We start from the raw sequence: 25,287 nt of genomic DNA on the forward strand, positions 1-25,287 counted from the left end.
TGGAAAGTTATGGTTTTACTTTTAACCCTCTCATTATGAAGGACCAGCACTGGCAGGTTTCTCTTATGTAAAGTACTGAGCTGTGTATTATACAGGGGCAGCCAAGCTCTTCCTGTAGCAGAAGCTCCATAGGGTTGGCTCTCTGGGCATGGAGTTCAAATCACAGCTCTCCTGCAAACTCTCCCTTTGGTGAATTAACCCCCATATGTTTGGTTTCTAGTTCTTGAACTAGGTGTCTCTCCAAGAACTGCAAGCAGTTGTTTCCAGCGCCCCCGTGTGGCGAATCGCGTAGGTGCAGCGTTATGACAATCAGTGGGAGGGGTTTGCCCTGCTGATGCACTGCTATTTCATGTAAGACATCCAGGAGACTGCAGGCTGATGACACAGGGCACAGCATCAGCATCATCAGCATTGGTTCGGAGCCGCATCCTGTTTGTCCAGCCTCAGGAAAACGGAGCCTTTTCCACCTGTAGGCATGGTTGTATGTAAACGGCATTCGGTGCTACATCCGATTCCTTGTCTTCACCCAGCCACCCTAATGCAGGCTGTATCACCTCTGGCTCAAGCTGCCTGCGTGTAAATGCCAATGCATACACAAGGAAACACTTCTGCCCCTCCCAGTGTGATGCATTTCACGACAACAGAAAGGACCCCTCATCTATCATGGGCAATAAGCAAACTATATTTACTGATGAACAGCTAGATGCATACCAGGTAAGGGAGCCAGAGCTCTGCTGTCAAACTATGGGGAAATTGGCAATCACCCATCCCTTATGTAAGAGATTCTGTTCACAGATGACCTAACATGACTGCTAGTGATGTTAAGCAATCGTTTTAATGATATATTTAAATAATTGTGTAAATGAAAAACACTAATAGGTATATAGCTAAATATGTATGTTAACATTATTATAAAGGGGGTGATCTTCATGTGTTACTATAGATACTTGTGGTTTTATTAAAATGGGAATATTTTAATAAAATAAAAATGTCAAGGTTTACATGGATGTATCTTAAGCTATATAAGTGCATATGAAGCCTGCATTAAAACACATTATGCGCGTGTTTCACAATTACACCATTATTAATATATATATATATATCAACTCAAACATAATCTCCAATGTTTATTTGTAAATTATTTGATGTATTCAGAGTGTTTACATGCACAGCTTATGTAAATAACATCTATGTTTCAATTTAAAGAACATCCATTAAGTTGTTGTTTTGTGGACCCACAGCGAGGAAAAGCTTATCGCTCAGTGACTCACACTCACTAGCCATTAGCTTGTTTCTTCCTCCAGGCCTCGATTGTGTATTACAGTATATATATATATATATATATATATATATATATATATATATATATATATATATCGTTTTTTGAGGACCAGATGCTGAAGGTTCTTGGTAGATGTTTGTACACCAGCTTGTGGAGGTTATGGATGTGTGTCATATGGTGAGGCATGGGGCTTGAAAGGCTGAGAAGGATACTGTGAACCAGTGATAAGTGTGCTTGGCAGTTGTATACTGCTAGGGGCAGTGTCCTAAGTTGTGTTTGGTGTTTGTCAAGGCCTACTAAGATCCAGCTTTAAGGAGTTTGCAATACCTTGTAGTGGGCCTGCATTCTTAGAGTGTGATGTAGAACCACACAGACCCAGGAGGCCCCTTCTTTAAATATAAGGATGGACCTCTGTGTTCTTTACAGGTTAGGTGACAACTCACCTTACTATGTGATCTTTGGTTTATTGAAAGGCATCACATGCTTATTAAGTGTGATCTTTTTCAACAGAGGTAAAAGATTGTGTGTATGGATAAATACAGGTAGTTTGGGGTATCCCACAAAGACACAGTTGTTTATTGTCAGTCTGGAATGGATATGTCCAGGGATGACTGTCAATAGTTAAATAAATCATGAAGGACAGTTGGTGATCCAGAACTGTGAGGACTTCAAGACCTTGGGAGATATACAGTCACTGGTTGAACTCTGAGGTTCCTGATTAGGGGTTACAATGAATAGTTAATAACTGGTCAAGAATCGTGGAATATATAGTTCAGTATCTGCTGGAGATCTTCCTTTTGGGCAGCCCAGAAAATGATGGATCACAACTTATTTTACCATGCATTGCTCCAAGCTTTTGTAAGAAGTTATAAAACACTTGAATCTTAACATAGAAAATGACAAAATGGAAATCATCTTGTAACAAAATGAAATATTAAACCAGTGTAAAGATATTTAAAAATAAGCTATTAGGCATTGGGAAGAAATAGTGCAGATATGTATGTTTAGATAAATTATTGTGAATGAGACAGGAAAAGTGATTAAACGTTTGTAGGCAAGGGAGGTTGTGTCTGTGGTGAACATGAGGCCTCACTATCGAATTAAGATACAGAACACTGTACTGGAGAAGTCATACTGCATTGCTATATACACCATGCCATCTTATCGTATCTTTTAGCACAAGCCTGAATAATTAATTTTGAGGACGGCAGAGGGTAATCCTGGAACTTTAGAGTATTGATTCCCCTCCCCCATTAACCTATGAGCTGCCAGATGTTTACATTGTGTAACATCACCACGTAGCACCTGTTCTTCATACACAATCCCATGGGCTAGGTCAAATGTAAGTAAACAAGTCAATGGAATACTAAGTGACAGTAGTGGGGTGTAAACAGCTCTTTAAATTCTAAAATGTCCTTACATTCCCACGTTCCCTCTTAATTGTCATTTTTGTTTGTCTTACGTTCAATTTGCAATTTATTGGTGTTATACATAATTAGTAATTAATGCATTGTACATTAACACCATGCATTCATGTATGTTGTGCGTTTTTTGTTACGCAGAGGAACACTGTACACATTAATGCACAATTCTAATATGTTTCCATATCTCTTTCTGAAATCAGAAAGAGATATGTTATTTAAGATAAATAAATAATATAAGACGTTAGGAAGCATGAATACGGGACTCCTAGATTTCCCCATCTCTGGTAAAGAGGATACATATTTTATATCAATATTCATTGTACTTCCATGTGTACACACCTGTAATATGTCATTTGTTACACAGTCAAATATTGGGATATATTGTGTATTAAATATATACAGTATCATTTGTATTTTCTATATGAATACAGCACAGGTTACATGTATATATGTCTCTAGAGTTTGTATCTATGCAGCGAGGAAACACTTCATCTGTTTGAATTTAAGTCGCTCATGCAGGTACGAAGCGAAACCCATGGGAAACTTGCCAATACTTAATTGTCAGGTAGTTTCCACAAGTTTAACTAAAAAAATAGGGATAAATCCACAGTAATACATAAATCTATAAAAACAGCATATACATGGGGCCTAGAATGAGTACTTAATATTTTGTGGGAAATTAATTGAATGAGTTAAGCATTGTTTGAGGCAGGTTGCTTTTTTAAAAAAAAAACTCAATTACATTACAACTATGTTTTGAGAAAAAGGAAGATAAGTTGAACAGAAGAAATAGAATTCATTCCTTAGCGTAGATACAAGAATGAAGGATGGTTGGTAAATACTTCAAAAATAATGAAAAAGGCTATCGTTTCTAGTTCAAAGTTTTATACATTACAATTATTCTGTTGTTGATGTAGATAGACTAATATTTATACAGACATTACATGAAAATAATGCAAACATCAAGTTGACTGCAAGGCTGTTGGAATTCTGTATTATAATATTCTTTGAGAGATTGCATACAAGTGTACACCGGGTTTTCAAGGGGAGTTAATGAACCAAAATAATATTGATAATATGTTACATAAAAAAGAAATCAGGGTTAATGTGCTGGAAGATGAGAAGGGGCAATGTATCAGCAGGATTCATGTAAGTCTACGCAACTGTGGTTATAAAATTAACATTGATTTTACTTTAGGCCCAAACCTTATCATTTCATTAGTAGTCTCAATATGATACTGCAGTTGGTCATCCTGGAGGATATTGCAAAAAAAAAAAAGGCTTGACACTGGTTTTGTGGTGTAAGCCTTTGGAAGACATTTCTGAATATTTGAAGTAATAGTGTTTCTTTTTACCAAAAATACTAAATGAGAATAAGAGATACTTTTGTTTCACATGTAGGTTTGAGTCAGGGCTGGCCTTAAGAGAGCAGGCTGGTCAGGCGGTTCCAAAAATGTTCACAGGGCTTTTCCAACCAGGATGGGCCCTTTGTGAACAATTTTAGATTGGCATGGGGAAGCAGGGACGCAAGGTTATGTGACTGTGGTGAAAGCGAGGCTGCTCGTACAGTATGCAGGCTGCCAGTGGGGTAAGCAGGGTGCAAGAGGGAGGGAGTAAGAGGGGAAGGGAAGGAGTATGTATGAATGTGTGTACATATGCTAGAATGAGAATGTATGTATAAGTGTATGTTAACATGAATGTGTAAGTGTTTGTGTGTAAGCATGGATGTGTGTGTGTTAGCATAGATGTGTATGTGCAAGTGCTTGTGTGCCGGCATGGATGTGTGTTTGTGTGTTAGCATGGCTTTGTATGTGTTAGTGTTAAGATGGATGTGGAAATGTGAGCATGAATGTGTGTGCGTTGTGTGAGAGGGAGTGTTTGCTAATATGAGTGTAAGTGTGTGTTAGTATGAATAAGTGTATGTTAGTGTAAGTATGTGTAAGCATGTGTATGTGTGTTAGAGTGAGTGTGTAAGGAGAGAGATAAAGTGAAATAGGAGGTGAGATAAAGAGACATGGGAGAGATGAGATAAAGAAAAAGAAGAAAGCTAATGAGAAAGAGGATTAAGGAAAAGGGGCTGAGATAAAAGAAAAGGGTGAGAGGTAGGGAAAAAAGGGAGAGAGAAAGAGGACTAGAGATGAACAGAAAGCGTAAAGATAGGGAAAAGGGTGAGGCAAAGATGGAGAGGGAAAAAGGAGGGATAAAAATAAAGAATATGGTTAATAAGAAGGGGAGATCAAACGGAAGGCAAGAGAAAGGAGAGAGGTAGGAGGAAATTGATGAGATAAGGAAAGAGAAGAGAGAAAGGTGAGAGATGAAGGTGGGTAATGGGATAGAAGGACAGAAACTGCAGGGATACTGAGAAAGAGGAGCAATAATGAGATATGGGAGAAATTATGAGAAGGGGCATGTTTGGGTTGTGAAAGTGTTTGTAAGAGAAAGTGTGTGGATGAAATTTGTGTGCTGGCCAAGCCCTGTGGATGCAATCTGGGTCCAGAGTAAGTCCTATTTGTGCAATATGGGTACACGGACTGGCCTTTGGGGTGTGCAACCTGTGATCTATTTTTGCAATTTCCATTCATTATTTATTTGATCTATACCTTCAATGCCAAGTTTGCTTGTGATTTTTGCAGTTGCTCTATACATGCAATGCTATGTTTCCTTGTATGTATTTGACCTACAACTGTACTACATAGGGGAGGAAAAGAGTTGCACAGTAAAGGAGTGGACACATGGACTCTGGGAGTGTTAAGGCTGGCCCTTGTTAGAGTTATGGCTAGGGGGGGAAGAAGGGTTTGGGTCACAGAAAGTGTCTGATTGTACCTCCTCAAGTTAGGCAGTTAGGAGGTATGCTTTTATTTGTCTGTGTTCAGTTTCTTTCAAAATTTCAGGTGCAGTTAACAGGAAAAAAATGTTGTCATCCTTTTTTGTTTTGCTAAGCTCACAAATATTTTGAAAAAGATTATTTATGTAAATGAGAGGGGGAAAAGTATACGTTGTGTGAGCAAAATTCTTATTGACTGTTGGTGAAAACCATCTCAATTAAACTTTAAATCTTTCTTTGTTATGTATTTCCTTTGATGATTTGCTATTAAGTAAGATTTAATATTAAGTGGAGTGAAATGCAGTGTGGACAAAAAACATAGATGTAACAATGCGTGTGTGTCCACTATATGGACAAACGTATTGGGACACACCTCTTAATTATTGAAATCAGGGTTTGAACAATGCTGTGCTTTCAACTTTGTGGGAACAGATTGGGGAAGGCCCTTTTCTACTCCAGCATGACTGTCCCCCCTATGCACAAAGCAAGGTTGATAGTTGAATCCATGATTGGATGAGTTTGGTGTGGAAGAACTTGACTGATAGAACCCTGACCTCAACCCCATTGAACCCCTTTAGGATGAACTGGAATGGAGATTGCGAGCCAGGCCTTCTCACCCAACATCAGTGACTGACCTCACAAATGCTCTACAGAATGAATGGGCAAAAAATTCCATAGAATCCCTCCAAAATCTTTTGTAAATCCTTCTCAGAAGAGTGGAAGCTGTTATAGCTGCAAAGGGGGGTTAATTACTTATTAATGTCTATGTATTTAGAATGAAAGTCCCTGTTGGTGTAATGGTCAGGTGTCCCAATACTTTTGTCCATGTAGTGTATCTATGTATTCTTGCGTTTGTTCTCCCATGCTGTAACAATATCACCTCTATATGCTGATCTGCATCAGATTAGAAGTTCAGCAATTGCACATCATATGGACATATGCTTTGTGTCTTCTACTAGAACAGGTGTAAAATGACTATCCATTTTTATCACTTGTATGGCTTCTTCACAAGTTATTATTTATTACTGTTGATGAACACAATGAGAGCCATGATCTGAGGTTGACTCCTTTTGTTCTTTGACAGACACAGCGTATTCGAGGGATTAGACTCATTTCTAATAATTACTGATACCATATCTGCACTGCATTGCAGAAAATGTAATATTATTATTATTATTATTATCTTTTATTTATATAGCGCCAACAGTTTACACAGCTCTTAATACAATACATAAATTCATGAGATATGACAAGACAAGACTTGACAGACCAAGACAAACCGATACATTCGGTGGAGAGAGCCCTGCTCGCAAGCTTACAATCTAGAGGGAAATGGGGTGACAAACATAAATGATGTTCTATTCTTATAGTTATATATTGATCTGCTCATCTGTGATTGCATCTTATTATTGTCAATTGAGAGATATAAATGATATATGATATATTAACCCTACAGGTCATTGGTAGTTTCAGCATTTTGTGGCCACACATCCATCCGGCACTGGGAGTCAGTGTGATCTTGGACCTTCAATTAGCCTAGCTCTGCTATTAATGCACTGCTGCTTTTAAGGTCACAGAAAGTTCTCATTCTCAGAATCTCTAGTGAATATTGTAGAAGGAACATTAACTTCATGAGAACATTTGGAAGCAAACTAGCTATAAATCTTCATTATTTTTTCGTCGTCACCATTTCCCTTATTATGCATTTGCTGCTCTCCCATACATACATACATCCCATGTTATACATAATTAGTAATTAATGCATTGTACATTAACACCATGCATTGATGTATGTTGTGCGTTTTTTGTTACGCAAAGGAACACTGTACACATTAATGCACAATTCTAATATGTTTTCATATCTCTTTCTGAAATTAAGATAAATAAATAATATAAGACGTTAGGAAGCATGAATACGGGACTCCTAGATTTCCCCATCTCTGGTAAAGAGGATACATATTTTATATCAATATTCATTGTACTTCCATGTGTACACACCTGTAATATGTCATTTGTTACACAGTCAAATATTGGGATATATTGTGTATTAAATATATACAGTATCATTTGTATTTTCTATATGAATACAGCACAGGTTACATGTATATATGTCTCTAGAGTTTGTATCTATGCAGTGAGGAAACACTTCATCTGTTTGAATTTAAGTCGCTCATGCAGGTACGAAGCGAAACCCATGGGAAACTTGCCAATACTTAGTTGTCAGGTAGTTTCCACAAGTTTATGTGTTTAATCCAAGCAAACATGGGTCCTAGCTTAAGTATGATGAACTTGAATCACTATGGCTTTTACTTACCCTTTCAAATATTGTAGGTTTGTTCTAGATCACTATGTCTCCTCATATTGGACATGTTTAACTAAAAAATAGGGATAAATCCACAGTAATACATAAATCTATAAAAACAGCATACATGGGGCCTAGAATGATTACTTTTGTGGGAAATTAATTGAATGAGTTAAGCATTGTTTGAGGCAGGTTGCTTTTTTAAAAAAAACTCAATTACATTACAACTATGTTTTGAGAAAAAGGAAGATAAGTTGAACAGAAGAAATAGAATTCATTCCTTAGCGTAGATACAAGAATGAAGGATGGTTGGTAAATACTTCAAAAATAATGAAAAAGGCTATCGTTTCTAGTTCAAAGTTTTATACATTACAATTATTCTGTTGTTGATGTAGATAGACTAATATTTATACAGACATTACATGAAAATAATGCAAACATCAAGTTGACTGCAAGGCTGTTGGAATTCTGTATTATAATATTCTTTGAGAGATTGCATACAAGTGTACACCGGGTTTTCAAGGGGAGTTAATGAACCAAAATAATATTGATAATATGTTACATAAAAAAGAAATCAGGGTTAATGTGCTGGAAGATGAGAAGGGGCAATGTATCAGCAGGATTCATGTAAGTCTACGCAACTGTGGTTATAAAATTAACATTGATTTTACTTTAGGCCCAAACCTTATCATTTCATTAGTAGTCTCAATATGATACTGCAGTTGGTCATCCTGGAGGATATTGCAAAAAAAAAAAAGGCTTGACACTGGTTTTGTGGTGTAAGCCTTTGGAAGACATTTCTGAATATTTGAAGTAATAGTGTTTCTTTTTACCAAAAATACTAAATGAGAATAAGAGATACTTTTGTTTCACATGTAGGTTTGAGTCAGGGCTGGCCTTAAGAGAGCAGGCTGGTCAGGCGGTTCCAAAAATGTTCACAGGGCTTTTCCAACCAGGATGGGCCCTTTGTGAACAATTTTAGATTGGCATGGGGAAGCAGGGACGCAAGGTTATGTGACTGTGGTGAAAGCGAGGCTGCTCGTACAGTATGCAGGCTGCCAGTGGGGTAAGCAGGGTGCAAGAGGGAGGGAGTAAGAGGGGAAGGGAAGGAGTATGTATGAATGTGTGTACATATGCTAGAATGAGAATGTATGTATAAGTGTATGTTAACATGAATGTGTAAGTGTTTGTGTGTAAGCATGGATGTGTGTGTGTTAGCATAGATGTGTATGTGCAAGTGCTTGTGTGCCGGCATGGATGTGTGTTTGTGTGTTAGCATGGCTTTGTATGTGTTAGTGTTAAGATGGATGTGGAAATGTGAGCATGAATGTGTGTGCGTTGTGTGAGAGGGAGTGTTTGCTAATATGAGTGTAAGTGTGTGTTAGTATGAATAAGTGTATGTTAGTGTAAGTATGTGTAAGCATGTGTATGTGTGTTAGAGTGAGTGTGTAAGGAGAGAGATAAAGTGAAATAGGAGGTGAGATAAAGAGACATGGGAGAGATGAGATAAAGAAAAAGAAGAAAGCTAATGAGAAAGAGGATTAAGGAAAAGGGGCTGAGATAAAAGAAAAGGGTGAGAGGTAGGGAAAAAAGGGAGAGAGAAAGAGGACTAGAGATGAACAGAAAGCGTAAAGATAGGGAAAAGGGTGAGGCAAAGATGGAGAGGGAAAAAGGAGGGATAAAAATAAAGAATATGGTTAATAAGAAGGGGAGATCAAACGGAAGGCAAGAGAAAGGAGAGAGGTAGGAGGAAATTGATGAGATAAGGAAAGAGAAGAGAGAAAGGTGAGAGATGAAGGTGGGTAATGGGATAGAAGGACAGAAACTGCAGGGATACTGAGAAAGAGGAGCAATAATGAGATATGGGAGAAATTATGAGAAGGGGCATGTTTGGGTTGTGAAAGTGTTTGTAAGAGAAAGTGTGTGGATGAAATTTGTGTGCTGGCCAAGCCCTGTGGATGCAATCTGGGTCCAGAGTAAGTCCTATTTGTGCAATATGGGTACACGGACTGGCCTTTGGGGTGTGCAACCTGTGATCTATTTTTGCAATTTCCATTCATTATTTATTTGATCTATACCTTCAATGCCAAGTTTGCTTGTGATTTTTGCAGTTGCTCTATACATGCAATGCTATGTTTCCTTGTATGTATTTGACCTACAACTGTACTACATAGGGGAGGAAAAGAGTTGCACAGTAAAGGAGTGGACACATGGACTCTGGGAGTGTTAAGGCTGGCCCTTGTTAGAGTTATGGCTAGGGGGGGAAGAAGGGTTTGGGTCACAGAAAGTGTCTGATTGTACCTCCTCAAGTTAGGCAGTTAGGAGGTATGCTTTTATTTGTCTGTGTTCAGTTTCTTTCAAAATTTCAGGTGCAGTTAACAGGAAAAAAATGTTGTCATCCTTTTTTGTTTTGCTAAGCTCACAAATATTTTGAAAAAGATTATTTATGTAAATGAGAGGGGGAAAAGTATACGTTGTGTGAGCAAAATTCTTATTGACTGTTGGTGAAAACCATCTCAATTAAACTTTAAATCTTTCTTTGTTATGTATTTCCTTTGATGATTTGCTATTAAGTAAGATTTAATATTAAGTGGAGTGAAATGCAGTGTGGACAAAAAACATAGATGTAACAATGCGTGTGTGTCCACTATATGGACAAACGTATTGGGACACACCTCTTAATTATTGAAATCAGGGTTTGAACAATGCTGTGCTTTCAACTTTGTGGGAACAGATTGGGGAAGGCCCTTTTCTACTCCAGCATGACTGTCCCCCCTATGCACAAAGCAAGGTTGATAGTTGAATCCATGATTGGATGAGTTTGGTGTGGAAGAACTTGACTGATAGAACCCTGACCTCAACCCCATTGAACCCCTTTAGGATGAACTGGAATGGAGATTGCGAGCCAGGCCTTCTCACCCAACATCAGTGACTGACCTCACAAATGCTCTACAGAATGAATGGGCAAAAAATTCCATAGAATCCCTCCAAAATCTTTTGTAAATCCTTCTCAGAAGAGTGGAAGCTGTTATAGCTGCAAAGGGGGGTTAATTACTTATTAATGTCTATGTATTTAGAATGAAAGTCCCTGTTGGTGTAATGGTCAGGTGTCCCAATACTTTTGTCCATGTAGTGTATCTATGTATTCTTGCGTTTGTTCTCCCATGCTGTAACAATATCACCTCTATATGCTGATCTGCATCAGATTAGAAGTTCAGCAATTGCACATCATATGGACATATGCTTTGTGTCTTCTACTAGAACAGGTGTAAAATTACTATCCATTTTTATCACTTGTATGGCTTCTTCACAAGTTATTATTTATTACTGTTGATGAACACAATGAGAGCCATGATCTGAGGTTGACTCCTTTTGTTCTTTGACAGACACAGCGTATTCGAGGGATTAGACTCATTTCTAATAATTACTGATACCATATCTGCACTGCATTGCAGAAAATGTAATATTATTATTATTATTATTATCTTTTATTTATATAGCGCCAACAGTTTACACAGCTCTTAATACAATACATAAATTCATGAGATATGACAAGACAAGACTTGACAGACCAAGACAAACCGATACATTCGGTGGAGAGAGCCCTGCTCGCAAGCTTACAATCTAGAGGGAAATGGGGTGACAAACATAAATGATGTTCTATTCTTATAGTTATATATTGATCTGCTCATCTGTGATTGCATCTTATTATTGTCAATTGAGAGATATAAATGATATATGATATATTAACCCTACAGGTCATTGGTAGTTTCAGCATTTTGTGGCCACACATCCATCCGGCACTGGGAGTCAGTGTGATCTTGGACCTTCAATTAGCCTAGCTCTGCTATTAATGCACTGCTGCTTTTAAGGTCACAGAAAGTTCTCATTCTCAGAATCTCTAGTGAATATTGTAGAAGGAACATTAACTTCATGAGAACATTTGGAAGCAAACTAGCTATAAATCTTCATTATTTTTTCGTCGTCACCATTCACCATTTCCCTTATTATGCATTTGCTGCTCTCCCATACAGAAACTCAGCACTTGTGCACATGTCCCCAGATGCTCTTTAATACATTTCCGTAATGTAGAGATAGGTGAGGCAGGTGCCAAGCAGGGGCCTAATCGGGTCCCAGCCATGGTATATTAAATCACAAGCAAGTAGAGCTGAATTTAGTAACCAAATGTCGGAAGACTTCAACCACCAATGGATGTTTTAACTGAGTCAAGTCTCATATTGGGGTCATGTCATATAAAGTAATATGTCATAAAGAATTCAGCCTACGGTTACTATGTGATGAGCAGGAAGACATCTTGATACATCCAATGCATTCGGCATAGTAAATGCGGCTAAGTGCCCTTGTTTGTTTAATTTCCAACTGTATTGTATATTCACAGAAGTTTGTGAAACTGTTTTAGTGGACTGAATGTTCATAAAGTCATATAGACTCATATAAGCTTTCAAGACGTTAGAGGTTCCTTCTTATTTGATTTTTAACAAAGATGCATTCATATAATATATGATCAAACACTGAATAATATCATAGTCCTAGGATCTACTAAGCATAATCTATTTCATACTCTATTCCATACTATATTGAGGATTAGTCGATTGCTGTGTGACTTCTTACCTTTGTCCAACTGTTTACATTTCCCTTTGTATCCCCAAAGCACAATATTCATCCTGCAGATACCCCCTAAATGCTTTATTTGGCCGTGTAAAGACACAGATATTAATGCAATGAGTGGTTCTTTAGTCTTTCAATCAATGTTAAATAAGAATGGTTCCAGCAAATGTTTAGCAATTTGTAACACCAGTTCGGTAGGATTTTTACCCCTTACAATTGCTCTGAAATTTCCTTTTATAGCTTATAGATTTAGTTTATTCTTGTGAAACCAAGCGTAATAATGTTCATTGATTTATTACAAAAAAATAATGCAGCTCATTGTACATCTGGAATGTCTTTTAATAATGTGTAATTGTTCCATTTTATTTCAAAGTCAATAAAGACATTAATAGTTTCATTGCTTTCATCCAAGATGAAGGCTTTCAACATGTACGTGACTATAACACATTTAGAAGCACAACTCAGAAGTTGCAGCATTTTATATAGATCCTGGCTTTTTTTCAGTAAATAGGGTGTTTCAATAAATAGAGTAAATTATATGAAATGCTTGTTTCTTGCAGGACTGTACGTTCTTCACAAGAAAGGAAATCCTTAGGTGAGTTATTAGCTTAATGATCCAATAGTTTTAATGTTAAGTTGCAAAAATTAACTTAACTTCTAGAAGACAAAATTGGGTGTAATGCACAATACATAAACGTATGTAGATTTAAGAAGAACTGTACAATTTAGATTATCTGTATAATCGCATACAGAAGGTTTCAGTGGATTAGTCACACTCATTTCCCGTTTGAACACTGTAGTAATGGGTGATGCTAACTAGGATTGTCTCATTACCGGAAAGGAATTAAGTTAAAAACAAGATTTAAAATGTTTATTTCTTATTTTAGAAAATGTCCCAATTATTATCTGCATAATTAGCCTTGTTCTCTGGATCACTAATCCAAATTGAATCCCATTCCCACCTCTATTAACTATTCAAGAGGTATTGACCCTACTCCCTCCTAAACCTAACTAAATGTAAATGTTCCCAAGGACTTAGAAGTCCTTATTAGTTGTAGGGTGACAACATATAATAGGGATATAAGCCAACTGGATTCATCATTGCCTATGCCATTAAAAAATAGGATAGATGTTTGTTCTACTACACGTATGTGCAGCATCCTAAAATAGTAACCATAACACCTTATGCACCATCTACATCTTCAAATCATATGTGAAATGTTTCAAGAACAAGACATATAATGCTGAAGGAGTCCTCTGCAGACCAGGAAGATAGCTGGCAATAATAATCGATAAAAAAGGTGTTAACTGTTTTCCCGCATACAGTCCTAGAAAAATGGAGGACATTCATCAACTATAGATCGTTATTAGCACATGGAGGTCTTTTTTCAAGGACATTTTCTCTACAATTGCACAGAATGACAGAGATCTATGGCTAATTGTGTGCTCATGTTGACACCTTTAAGATAGGTGGCCAGTATATGTCAGACATCCTGTCTGTTGCTGAAAATAAGCAGTCGTATTAAGACAATGTATGCAGGCAATCTATCTCCATCACGTACTGTCTTCCTGTTATAATATGTGTCATCATTGGAGTCTACATGTAATTTTACCCAATAGGACAAATTGTTTTGGGGGATTGACATGTTCTGTTTTGCGGTATTCTGTGTTTAATGTACTCCCTCCCAATATGTAATATAAAGTAATATTAAAGGGACACTCCAGTGTCCCAGGCAGCCCCTTAAACAAACAATGCATATGAAAGTACTTTGTAAGTGCTTCGTATCACATGCTGAACAAATCTCCTGCACACAAAATAGCAGGTGGTTGGGCAACAGGGCAAACGCATACCTCCCCCGGGTTAGCCCCCCCATATTAATTTTTTTTACAAAAGATCATGGCATTTGTTAGATCTTTGTTAGATCAGGTTTGATCAACTGTTTTTTTCGTTAGATCAACTCTAAAATAGGCAATATTAACAATCTTTTTCAGGGGGGGCTAACCCGTAGCCAGCCCCCCCTCAACAAAAATTTCAACAAAATGTTACTGATTATGATAGCTCTACGTTAGATCAGGTTTGATCAGACAAAATTTTTGTTAGATCTAGTCTAATTACGGAGATATTGCATATTTAATGAGGGGGGGCTGGCCCCCCCTCAACTGAAATTTGGATTTTTTTTAATGGATCTTGGTAGATATTCGTTAGATCAGGTTAGATCAACTGTTTTTTCCGTTAGATCTACCACGCAGGAGGCGGGAATTCACAATCCTATTTTGTGTGCGGGGGATGGGTACACATACGGTCTGGCCCCCCCTCAACTGAAATTTGGATTTTTTTTAATGGATCTTGGTAGATATTCGTTAGATCAGGTTAGATCAACTGTTTTTTTCGTTAGATCTACCACGCAGGAGGCGGAATTCACAATCCTATTTTGTGTGCGGGGGATGGGTACACATACAGTCTGGCCCCCCCTCAACTGAAATTTGGATTTTTTTTAATGGATCTTGGTAGATATTCGTTAGATCAGGTTAGATCAACTGTTTTTTTCGTTAGATCTACCACGCAGGAGGCGGTATTCACAATCCTATTTTGTGTGCGGGGGATGGGTACACATACGGTCTGGCCCCCCCTCAACTGAAATTTGGATTTTTTTTTATGGATCTTGGTAGATATTCGTTAGATCAGGTTAGATCTACAGTTTTTTTCGTTAGATCTACCACGCAGGAGGCGGTATTCACAATCCTATTTTGTGTGCGGGTGATGGGTATACATAGGGGCTGGCCCCCCCTCAACTGAAATTTGGATTTTTTTTAATGGATCTTGGTAGATATTCGTTAGATCAGGTTAGATCAACAGCTTTTTTCGTTAGATCTACCACGCAGGAGGCGGTATTCACAATCCTATTTTGTGTGCGGGGGATGGGTACACATACAGTCTGGCCCCCCCCTCAACTGAAATTTGGATTTTTTTTAATGGATCTTGGTAGATATCCGTTAGATCAGGTTAGATCTACAGTTTTTTTCGTTAGATCTACCACGCAGGAGGCGGTATTCACAATCCTATTTGGTGTGCGGGGGATGGGTACACATACGGTCTGGCCCCCCCTCAACTGAAATTTGGATTTTTTTTTATGGATCTTGGTAGATATCCGTTAGATCAGGTTAGATCAACTGTTTTTTTCGTTAGATCTACCACGCAGGAGGCGGTATTCACAATCCTATTTTGTGTGCGGGTAATGGGTACACATACGGTCTGGCCCCCCCTCAACTGAAATTTGGATTTTTTTTTAATGGATTTTGGTAGATATTCGTTAGATCAGGTTAGATCAACTGTTTTTTCGTTAGATCTATCTACTCACAATCTTCTTTTGATTTTACATATCCATGCCTGTTCATTTGCACATCAAGCCACAGGTGCATACCTCTCAACTGTCTCGATTAATGCAGTACAGTCACGATTTGGAGGCTCTGTCCCGCTGAGCTCTACCTCTGTTCCATGGAATTCGGGATTCAGAATCCTGCGGGTCCTGATCGTGTTCTCTGGTGCCTGGGTCACCAGAAAACGACTACTGGACATGCTCAGCATTGTACGCATGCACAGTAACACTGCCAGCTTCAGTGACAGCACTAGCGCGCATGCGCGGTAACGCTGACACTCTGATCTTCACAGTTTAGGAAGAGTGATGGCAGCAATGCACATGCGCGCCAGCGTCCCAATTTGCCGAGATGTTGGGAGGTATGAGGTAATGTCATAAATAACAGACTCCACAGACACATTTAAAACACATTTTTCTCCGAATTTAGGCATTTTCTTGCAGTTTGCCTAACACAATGTATAGATAACTTTCAATATTTTTTTATTCTCTGCATTCACAGTATGTGTACCCATCCCCCGCACACAAAATAGGATTGTGAATACCGCCTCCTGCGTGGTAGATCTAACGAAAAAAACAGTTGATCTAACCTGATCTAACGAATATCTACCAAGATCCATTAAAAAAAATCCAAATTTCAGTTGAGGGGGGGCCAGACCGTATGTGTACCCATCCCCCGCACACAAAATAGGATTGTGAATACCGCCTCCTGCGTGGTAGATCTAACGAAAAAAGCTGTTGATCTAACCTGATCTAACGAATATCTACCAAGATCCATTAAAAAAAATCCAAATTTTCGTTGAGGGGGGGCCAGACCGTATGTGTATCCATCCCCCGCACACCAAATAGGATTGTGAATACCGCCTCCTGCGTGGTAGATCTAACGAAAAAAACAGTTGATCTAACCTGATCTAACGAATATCTACCAAGATCCATTAAAAAAAATCCAAATTTCAGTTGAGGGGGGGCCAGACCGTATGTGTACCCATCCCCCGCACACAAAATAGGATTGTGAATACCGCCTCCTGCGTGGTAGATCTAACGAAAAAAGCTGTTGATCTAACCTGATCTAACGAATATCTACCAAGATCCATTAAAAAAAATCCAAATTTTCGTTGAGGGGGGGCCAGACCGTATGTGTATCCATCCCCCGCACACCAAATAGGATTGTGAATACCGCCTCCTGCGTGGTAGATCTAACGAAAAAAACAGTTGATCTAACCTGATCTAACGAATATCTACCAAGATCCATTAAAAAAAATCCAAATTTCAGTTGAGGGGGGGCCAGACCGTATGTATACCCATCCCCCGCACACAAAATAGGATTGTGAATACCGCCTCCTGCGTGGTAGATCTAACGAAAAAAACAGTTGATCTAACCTGATCTAACGAATATCTACCAAGATCCATTAAAAAAAATCCAAATTTCAGTTGAGGGGGGGCCAGACCGTATGTATACCCATCCCCCGCACACAAAATAGGATTGTGAATACCGCCTCCTGCGTGGTAGATCTAACGAAAAAAACAGTTGATCTAACCTGATCTAACGAATATCTACCAAGATCCATTAAAAAAAATCCAAATTTCAGTTGAGGGGGGGCCAGACCGTATGTATACCCATCCCCCGCACACAAAATAGGATTGTGAATACCGCCTCCTGCGTGGTAGATCTAACGAAAAAAACAGTTGATCTAACCTGATCTAACGAATATCTACCAAGATCCATTAAAAAAAATCCAAATTTCAGTTGAGGGGGGGCCAGACCGTATGTGTACCCATCCCCCGCACACAAAATAGGATTGTGAATACCGCCTCCTGCGTGGTAGATCTAACGAAAAAAACTGTAGATCTAACCTGATCTAACGGATATCTACCAAGATCCATAAAAAAAATCCAAATTTCAGTTGAGGGGGGGCCAGACCGTATGTGTACCCATCCCCCGCACACAAAATAGGATTGTGAATACCGCCTCCTGCGTGGTAGATCTAACGAAAAAAACAGTTGATCTAACCTGATCTAACGAATATCTACCAAGATCCATTAAAAAAAATCCAAATTTCAGTTGAGGGGGGGCCAGCCCCCCCTCATTAAATATGCAATATCTCAGTAATTAGACTAGATCTAACAAAAATTTTGTCTGATCAAACCTGATCTAACGTAGAGCTATCATAATCAGTAACATTTTGTTGAAATTTTTGTTGAGGGGGGGCTGGCTACGGGTTAGCCCCCCCTGAAAAAGATTGTTAATATTGCCTATTTTAGAGTTGATCTAACGAAAAAAACAGTTGATCAAACCTGATCTAACAAAGATCTAACAAATGCCATGATCTTTTGTAAAAAAATTTAATATGGGGGGGCTAACCCGGGGGAGGTCAAACGCATAGGGTATTTTGCAGAATCTTGCCATGTATTTGCATGGAGGTCAGCGCATACATTTAAAGATGTATATATATAGCATTAAAGTTCATATGATGTCTGGAGTGTCCCTTAACCCCCTCCCTTTAATATATTAATGTATGGTTGCACATTCAATAGTACAAAGAGACCTATATACATAACATAAAAAGTGTGACAGTTGGGCTGGCAGTTGTTTAGTAGCAAATGGGCCCTGTTGACGGCTGTTTTCACACAGCTTCTGGGTTAGTACTGCACTCTCTTTGATTAAATAGATATATCCGGTATAAACATTATTCTGTCTGTGGTGATTACAGATTACATGGGAGATTCTACGAGCTGGCTCCTAACATGGTACCCATGGACTATACAGATGATCCTGATGTCAAACTGCCCATGCAGCTTATTATTAACATGCCTGAGCTTATGGTAAGAATTACATACTATTGTATAAGCATACCTGGGAACACTGTGTGTTTTACCTGGAGACTCCGTGAGAAGCTCCGCTTCCCCGGGTCTCTGGGTCACCACTGGAAAACTCTAGGTCGAAGAAGTAGAGCCCCAATCCCCACACATTTCACAGTCAATAAACTGTGTGTCCACCCACTGATGTCAGAGTTTACTTTCTGCCCGCATCTGCAAGGAAGAGCTCTAGCTAGGCGGTGCCATAAAGTTCCCAGGCATCATTGTAAACAATATGTAAGTTATTATGTATGTTACTATGCAAGTTCCAATACATCTCTCAGTACTGTATAGCAAGTAGAACAAGCATACAGAACCACTAATGAATGAAATGTTAGGAAAGAATGCTAGGCTTTAGAGTTTGTGACATGCACAACCATACATAGGCACCAACAGGGGTTTTTATGACATAGACATTAATATGTAGTTGGTCCCGCTTGGTATGCAAAAGGGAACATGCAAAGACATTTTGGACAATGCTATGCTTCCAACTTGGGGAACAGTTTGGAGAAGGTCATTTTCTATCCCAGCATAACTGTGCCTCAGTACACAAAGCAAAGTACATAAAGACATGGTAAGATGAATTTGGCATGGAAGAACTTGGCCAACCCGCACAGAACCCTGACCTCAAACCCATCAAACACCTGGGGTGAACTGGAACAGAGATTTTGAGCCATGCCTTCTCATCCAACATCAGTGCCTGACCTCACAAATGCTCTACTGGATGAATGGGCAAGAAGTCTCACAGAATTGTGTGGAAATTCAGAACAGTGGAAGCTGGTATAGCTGCAAAAGAGAGGACCAACCACATATTAATGTTTATGTACTGTTGATGTCCATAGTGTATGAGGGCTGTGTACAATAGTTAAAACGTGATGAGAGCCAACATTTGTGACATTAGTTTGCTCTGCCTTTGACACTGGCACGGAAAAAAGTCTGATCAAGGAAAAATAAGAGGAAAAATAAACAACTGTCAAGTCTCCATGAGTTATTGACTGATGGCTAAACTCATATTCACACGAAAAGTAAACTCATATATATATATATATTACATTTAACAAGAAATCCCTAATGTTTTGGGTTTCATTTGCTTTCCACCTATGTTTTTTGCTGGATCACAAATAAATCAGTAAATATACTTGCTCTCCACTATGCAAAGTTCCAAACAAATATACAATCAGAGCGGTGTGGAATCACTGAAATACTTAAATAAAACATAAAACCATCAGTTAGGAAGTTACTTTAAAGCAATTTTCAATATTTCCCTAACTATACAATATGTTCTCATAAAATAATCTGTCAATATAGAGAAGTGATATTGGTGAATGGCACTGTTACACATGAGTGCATACATTCCATAAGCATGCCCTGCTTTCCTTTACAGGAGAATCCGTTCAAAGAGAGGATTGTGCAGTCCTTTTCAGAAGATGGTGAAGGAAACCTCAGTTTCAATGACTTTGTTGACATGTTCTCAGTGATGAGTGAAATGGCACCCCGGGAGCTTAAAGCCATCTACGCTTTTAAGATTTATGGTAATCTATCACATATATCACATGGAATTATAGAGGTAGTCTAACAGTAACAGTATGCTTTAGCCCAGAGTCTCTGAAGCTGCCATCCTGCTTTTTTCTTTCTACACTCGCAAAGCTTTCCTCATTCTGGGGCGATGATAGAGGCTTGCACTGTTGCAGGGGTGAGAAAGACAGAGATACATGTCGGCGGCAGGGGCGTAACTAGAAACCACAGGGCCCTGGTGCGAAAATTGCCTTGGCCCCCCCCAACTTCACAACTTGTCTGTTCCTTCTTTGCCCTCCCTTCCAACATACACTCTGGCACACATATGTAAACACACTTACACATATTTTACCCACTTACACGTATATATATGTACACACAGACACACACACACGTACTTTGTGTGCATGTGTATGCTATGGGCTCTAGCCCTAGATCTTTTGGAGACCTAGTAACTCCCCTGTAGTCAAATCTGACAAATTAATAAATGAAACTGGAACAACTGTCCTTTTCTACTCGGTTTTCTAAACTAAAAATAAGTGATTACAGAAGAAACAAGACAATGAATGTATTAACAAGTCTGGGGCAGTGGCAGTTGTGAGGATCAATTTGATCCCTGTATAAGTACAAACCAGTCTAGGGCCACTTCCTGTCACCTGAGTGAATGATGTGTTTATGTGGCAAGGTACAGGGTCTGTAAGGAACAAATTGAATGAAGAAAACTGGGCTCAAATGAACTATTAGCTTTAATTATTAGATATAGTTACAGTATGAGCAGAGGAAAGCTCCCTAAACTATCTAGGGTGGTAGAAACCACAATCATATTGTAATCGGGTTCAGACTGACATTCAAGACACCCCTGGTAAAGACAGTTGCCTCCTCAAACACAAGCTAAACAATATCTTACATTAAAAAAGATAGGATAGGTATAATGTCTATAGTGTTCTATGGAAAGAGGGGCCCTGATTTTGATTAGTACATACCAAAGTGTGTTCTGTGGAACAGTACTGCTCACAAACTACAAACATTGATCACGATTCATGTTGTGTGAACCATTATTTTATATTCTTTAGATTTCAACACGGACAACTTCATTTGTAAGTCAGATCTGGAGAAAACTCTGAATAAGGTGACAAGAGAGGAGCTAGAGGAGGAAGAAGTCACTCTGGTGTGCGAGAAAGTTATCGAAGAAGCCGACATGGACGGGGATGGGAAACTTGCATTTGCTGATTTTGAAAACATGATTTCAAAAGCTCCGGATTTTCTCAGGTAAATCCTGGGTTCGGCACACTTAGCAGGTAGTCAGACATAGCCAAAGTTGGTACACAGAGCAGGTAGTCAGGAATAGCCAGGTACATTGTACAGGACAGGTCAGCAGGGCACAAAATCACTAGGTAGAGAGGAGTCAAATAGGCCAGGAGTAAGATTTGCCGAGAAACAGGAGTCAGAACGCCAGAATCTTGCAGACAGACTAAGGACCACTAGGCTGCCTATGTACAGCAGTTCCAGGCATTTAAGCTATAGCACAGACACTGCGCCGCACCACACATCTGCTGTACTGTTCACGACCCGACGTGACTGCGCAGGAGACAGCAGTCGAGTAAGTGCTTTCTGATCAGAGACCACACTCTGGCTAGCTCTTACTCTCCTGCCACAAGCAGGTCTCCTAAACATGACATTGAGGTATGTAAATATATCATAAAACAATTCAAAATCAGCGATTGTAGTAATCACTTAAATATTTACAATTGTGGGTCATTATTTACTTATGGGTTTTCATTTTACTTGCAGTACTTTCCATATACGAATATGATGTTGTGATTGAACAGTTCCTACCGGTTAAGAACTTCTGAGTCTCAGGCCATCAGCCTCCACAGCCCTGCAAAAAAACAGCACAGTGTCTGCAGACAGAATAGATGTCATGTCCTTCTGAAAATATACCATTCTTTCACCTGGAATTATTTGAATCTAGGAAAATTTTAAGGTTATTACCGAAGCAAAAAATACATACGTGAAAGAAGGAAATGATCAGTCTTGGAAAAACAAAAAAAGATGCCTTAGATATGGAAATATGGGACATATAATGGACCATGTAAACTTGGATACATGAGCACACCTTACACCCGGCTAATGAAGTGTTTGGTAGAAGAGCACCGTTTATTCTATTTTCAAATCAATATACATAAAATGACATTTTTCACTGTAGATTTAAAAGTATAAATTGTGAATTATTTTTACTTAAGGGCTTGTGCCTTAAGATCTAGCGATTCCACAGGTTTGTGGAGTACAGGACAAACTTCAAATCCATTATAGAGAAACATGAAAATAGCCACCATTTTGTATTAGGCAAGCAATGGAATCAAGTCTCAGGAACAAGAACATGGTGGGACTTTACATGTGTTTTTTTTTTTAAAGATACTATGGTTTGAAAGTAGTCTGAAAATCTATCTTACTTGTGAACACAACTAAATATGGACTAAATTTCAAAAACATGCTCATGCCTGTCGTAAACAACCAGGTAATCAATTTCTTCCAGTGAGACAATGAGTGTCTTGTTGGTAAATGATAATATTTTGGAAGATAAAAATGTTTCTGCTAGACGAAGGTTGAGCATTAAGGGCTACAATGGGACTGAGGATGCAACAACCTAACTACTGGAAAATGAGTAAGGAAATCCCGTGTCCCGAGGCCTCAGTGACAAATTAGTGAAATACTAAAGGGCATTCCCAGCTGGGAGACGGATATAGTAGCATTAAAGCTTGTTCATTAAAAAAGTGACATGGTGCCTTTTCTAAATAATACTGAGTATTTGTAGACTTCCTATAGTGGATAAAGACGTAGTGGAGATTATATCTACTATTTACGGTAGCTATAGTAAATATATTGTAAAACACTCCTTTAGGTTTTTTTATTATAGAGGGCACATTTTTAGAACGGGACTTATTGTAGTAGGGGAAACAAGTGGCAGATGGAGACATTTCCTCCGTTTTCATGCTAGAAGACAGGACCTCTTAGTGGCCCACTGATGTGAGATTGTTAATTCTCTTGTGTGGCACTGGACACAGAGGACATCTCAGCTACCACAGTCAGTTCTGTTGGGGTACACCAAAAAGAGCTGAGGCAGAGATCTGTATCATCAAAGACACAGCAACAGGCCTATCTACTCATGTGTGATATCACAGTAATACTACTTATTGTGAAAAGCATCCATTTTATCTTGCAGAAGAGGTCCACAAAAAGTGATTTTAGTCATACATACTAGTAGTTTACAACTTTAATTTGTAAAAGGCCTGTTTGGGCTACTTACCTCAACCCAATTATACGTTTGACATATTTTTGTGGTTATTGCTGAGATTATGTAATGTTTGGGCCTAGCTATAACATCTTCATATCTTACATGGTTATTTGAAACATCTTATGTTAAAGTGCCTTGCCATGAGAGATCTCATATTGGGTTCAAGGAGCCACTCTATTCAAGGCAGTTCTTCATCTATGGTACACATTGTCGATAGAATCATTCCCAATCTTGTCAGTAGAAACAGTGTGGAATGTGTTTTGTCATGATACCATTGGCTTTGTAATTATATTTTAAAGTTGAAACTAATTTGGTTGTAATATTTTGTGTCCTTCTATAATACTTTGCTAATACTCAGAAGCACATTACAAGACATACAATTACAATACATTTTCTACTTTTGATAACCTATCCCACACAGGCTGTCAGGCAACTACATTCAATATTTATTTACTTGCCCCAATGAAGCGATTGTCTCTCACTTAACAATAGGGCTAAATGTGTAGGTGACACACTGAACAGTATGCTTGCATCTGATGGCTTATTTCTTTCCTATTATTATACAGAATCTTTTTAGAACCGAGAGGCTAATCTGTGGACCAGTATTATATTGGAAGATATTTTTACATTTGTTACCAATAATTAAAAAAAAATAATAATAAACTGACAAAATCAGTTAATGTAAAAAAAAATCTCCGGGGCTTCAGTTATTTTTTGGTATGGGGCGATTTATTGTTAGTCCAGAGCATGTCATTGGATTTCAAAATGCTTCTTTCCCCCGTTGTCTTAGAAGTGCAATTATAAATTACATTATATTTTCAGAAATAACATGTATGGGCAAAAAAATATAAGTGGTAGATTTGAATGCTCAAATTGTGAAATTGCTGTAAAATATAAGTGTGGGTATAATACTTTTATAATAGCTAATATGATGATACAAACATGAATAATATTAATAATACCAACAGGAAACACTGCTGCAATTCTGTACTTTCCTTTTGCAGGCATTTAAATAATAGTGGCTCTTAACTATAACTATTGTATCCCAATAAATGTCAGCATTGTGTTGTTTTCATATTTATTTTTCCGATCAAATTTGCAGGTAAAAATGAAAAGTTGGTATATGTCATTTGTCTGATCTAAGAGAAAACATTTTATTCTAGAGAGTGTATATGCCACGTATAGTACCATTATACTTTATGTATAGATTATTCTACACACATATGAAAACAATAGAGTTTAAACACAATTTCTTCACAATTATTTGTCGTACGTAATAATCTTTAGCCAAAACTGAACCCGTCTACAATAGCTTTATTTCCTGATCAAGATTCCAGCAATATTTTACTCCATTTTCAGTTTGTCTCAAAGTGGGTTTTACAGAGGCAATAGTATTTAACCTGCAAATTACCATCAATATAACATGTATGATAGATGATCCTATTATTCAGTATTTAATGATTTTGGTTTCACAAAACTGCAGCTTTACCGTTGAATATTTATTTTGGGAATCAGATGTAAAGGGTTTCCTTTCCAGGTCAAGAAATGATTTTATGAACATTGCACCCTGTTGTTTAGAGTGTTTTATAATGCCTTTTGAAAAAATATACATTTAATTATTTTACCTTTAATTTTTCTTATTTTCAGTATGGTGTCCTGCTGCTCTCAATACACACAGATTAGAGTCTTCTATCACATACCTGTGTTTTACACAGGATCTTTTAAAACGTTTATCTTTTTTAAAAGAAGAATACACAGAATAACCCTTCTTAGTGCAAAATAGCAT

The 25,287-nt window shown here is 38.2% G+C and overlaps 1 protein-coding gene across 1 annotated transcript; it reads left to right on the forward strand.

Moving 5' to 3' along the window:
• Window positions 1-230: 230 nt before the first annotated feature.
• CIB2 (calcium and integrin binding family member 2) lies at window positions 231-22,420 on the forward strand. Its single transcript, XM_053463623.1, has 6 exons — window positions 231-714; window positions 13,022-13,056; window positions 18,547-18,658; window positions 20,076-20,223; window positions 21,280-21,475; window positions 21,998-22,420. Exons 1-6 carry the CDS (start codon window positions 664-666, stop codon window positions 22,017-22,019), a joined length of 564 nt encoding a protein of 187 aa, XP_053319598.1. The 5' UTR covers window positions 231-663; the 3' UTR covers window positions 22,020-22,420.
• The last annotated feature ends 2,867 nt before the right edge of the window (window positions 22,421-25,287 follow it).

Source organism: Spea bombifrons, chromosome 4, assembly GCF_027358695.1.
Source record: "Spea bombifrons isolate aSpeBom1 chromosome 4, aSpeBom1.2.pri, whole genome shotgun sequence".
In the NCBI taxonomy this organism is placed as follows: domain Eukaryota; kingdom Metazoa; phylum Chordata; class Amphibia; order Anura; family Pelobatidae; genus Spea; species Spea bombifrons.

What these genes read in the sequence shown, in the direction of transcription:
- CIB2 (XM_053463623.1), top strand. Translation starts at nt 664, where the DNA reads ATGGGCAATAAGCAAACTATATTTACTGATGAACAGCTAGATGCATAC. An exon ending in CTACGCTTTTAAGATTTATG is followed by an intron (nt 20,224 to 21,279) that starts GTAATCTATCAC and finishes TATATTCTTTAG; the next exon opens with ATTTCAACACGGACAACTTC. An exon ending in AAAGCTCCGGATTTTCTCAG is followed by an intron (nt 21,476 to 21,997) that starts GTAAATCCTGGG and finishes TTTTACTTGCAG; the next exon opens with TACTTTCCATATACGAATAT.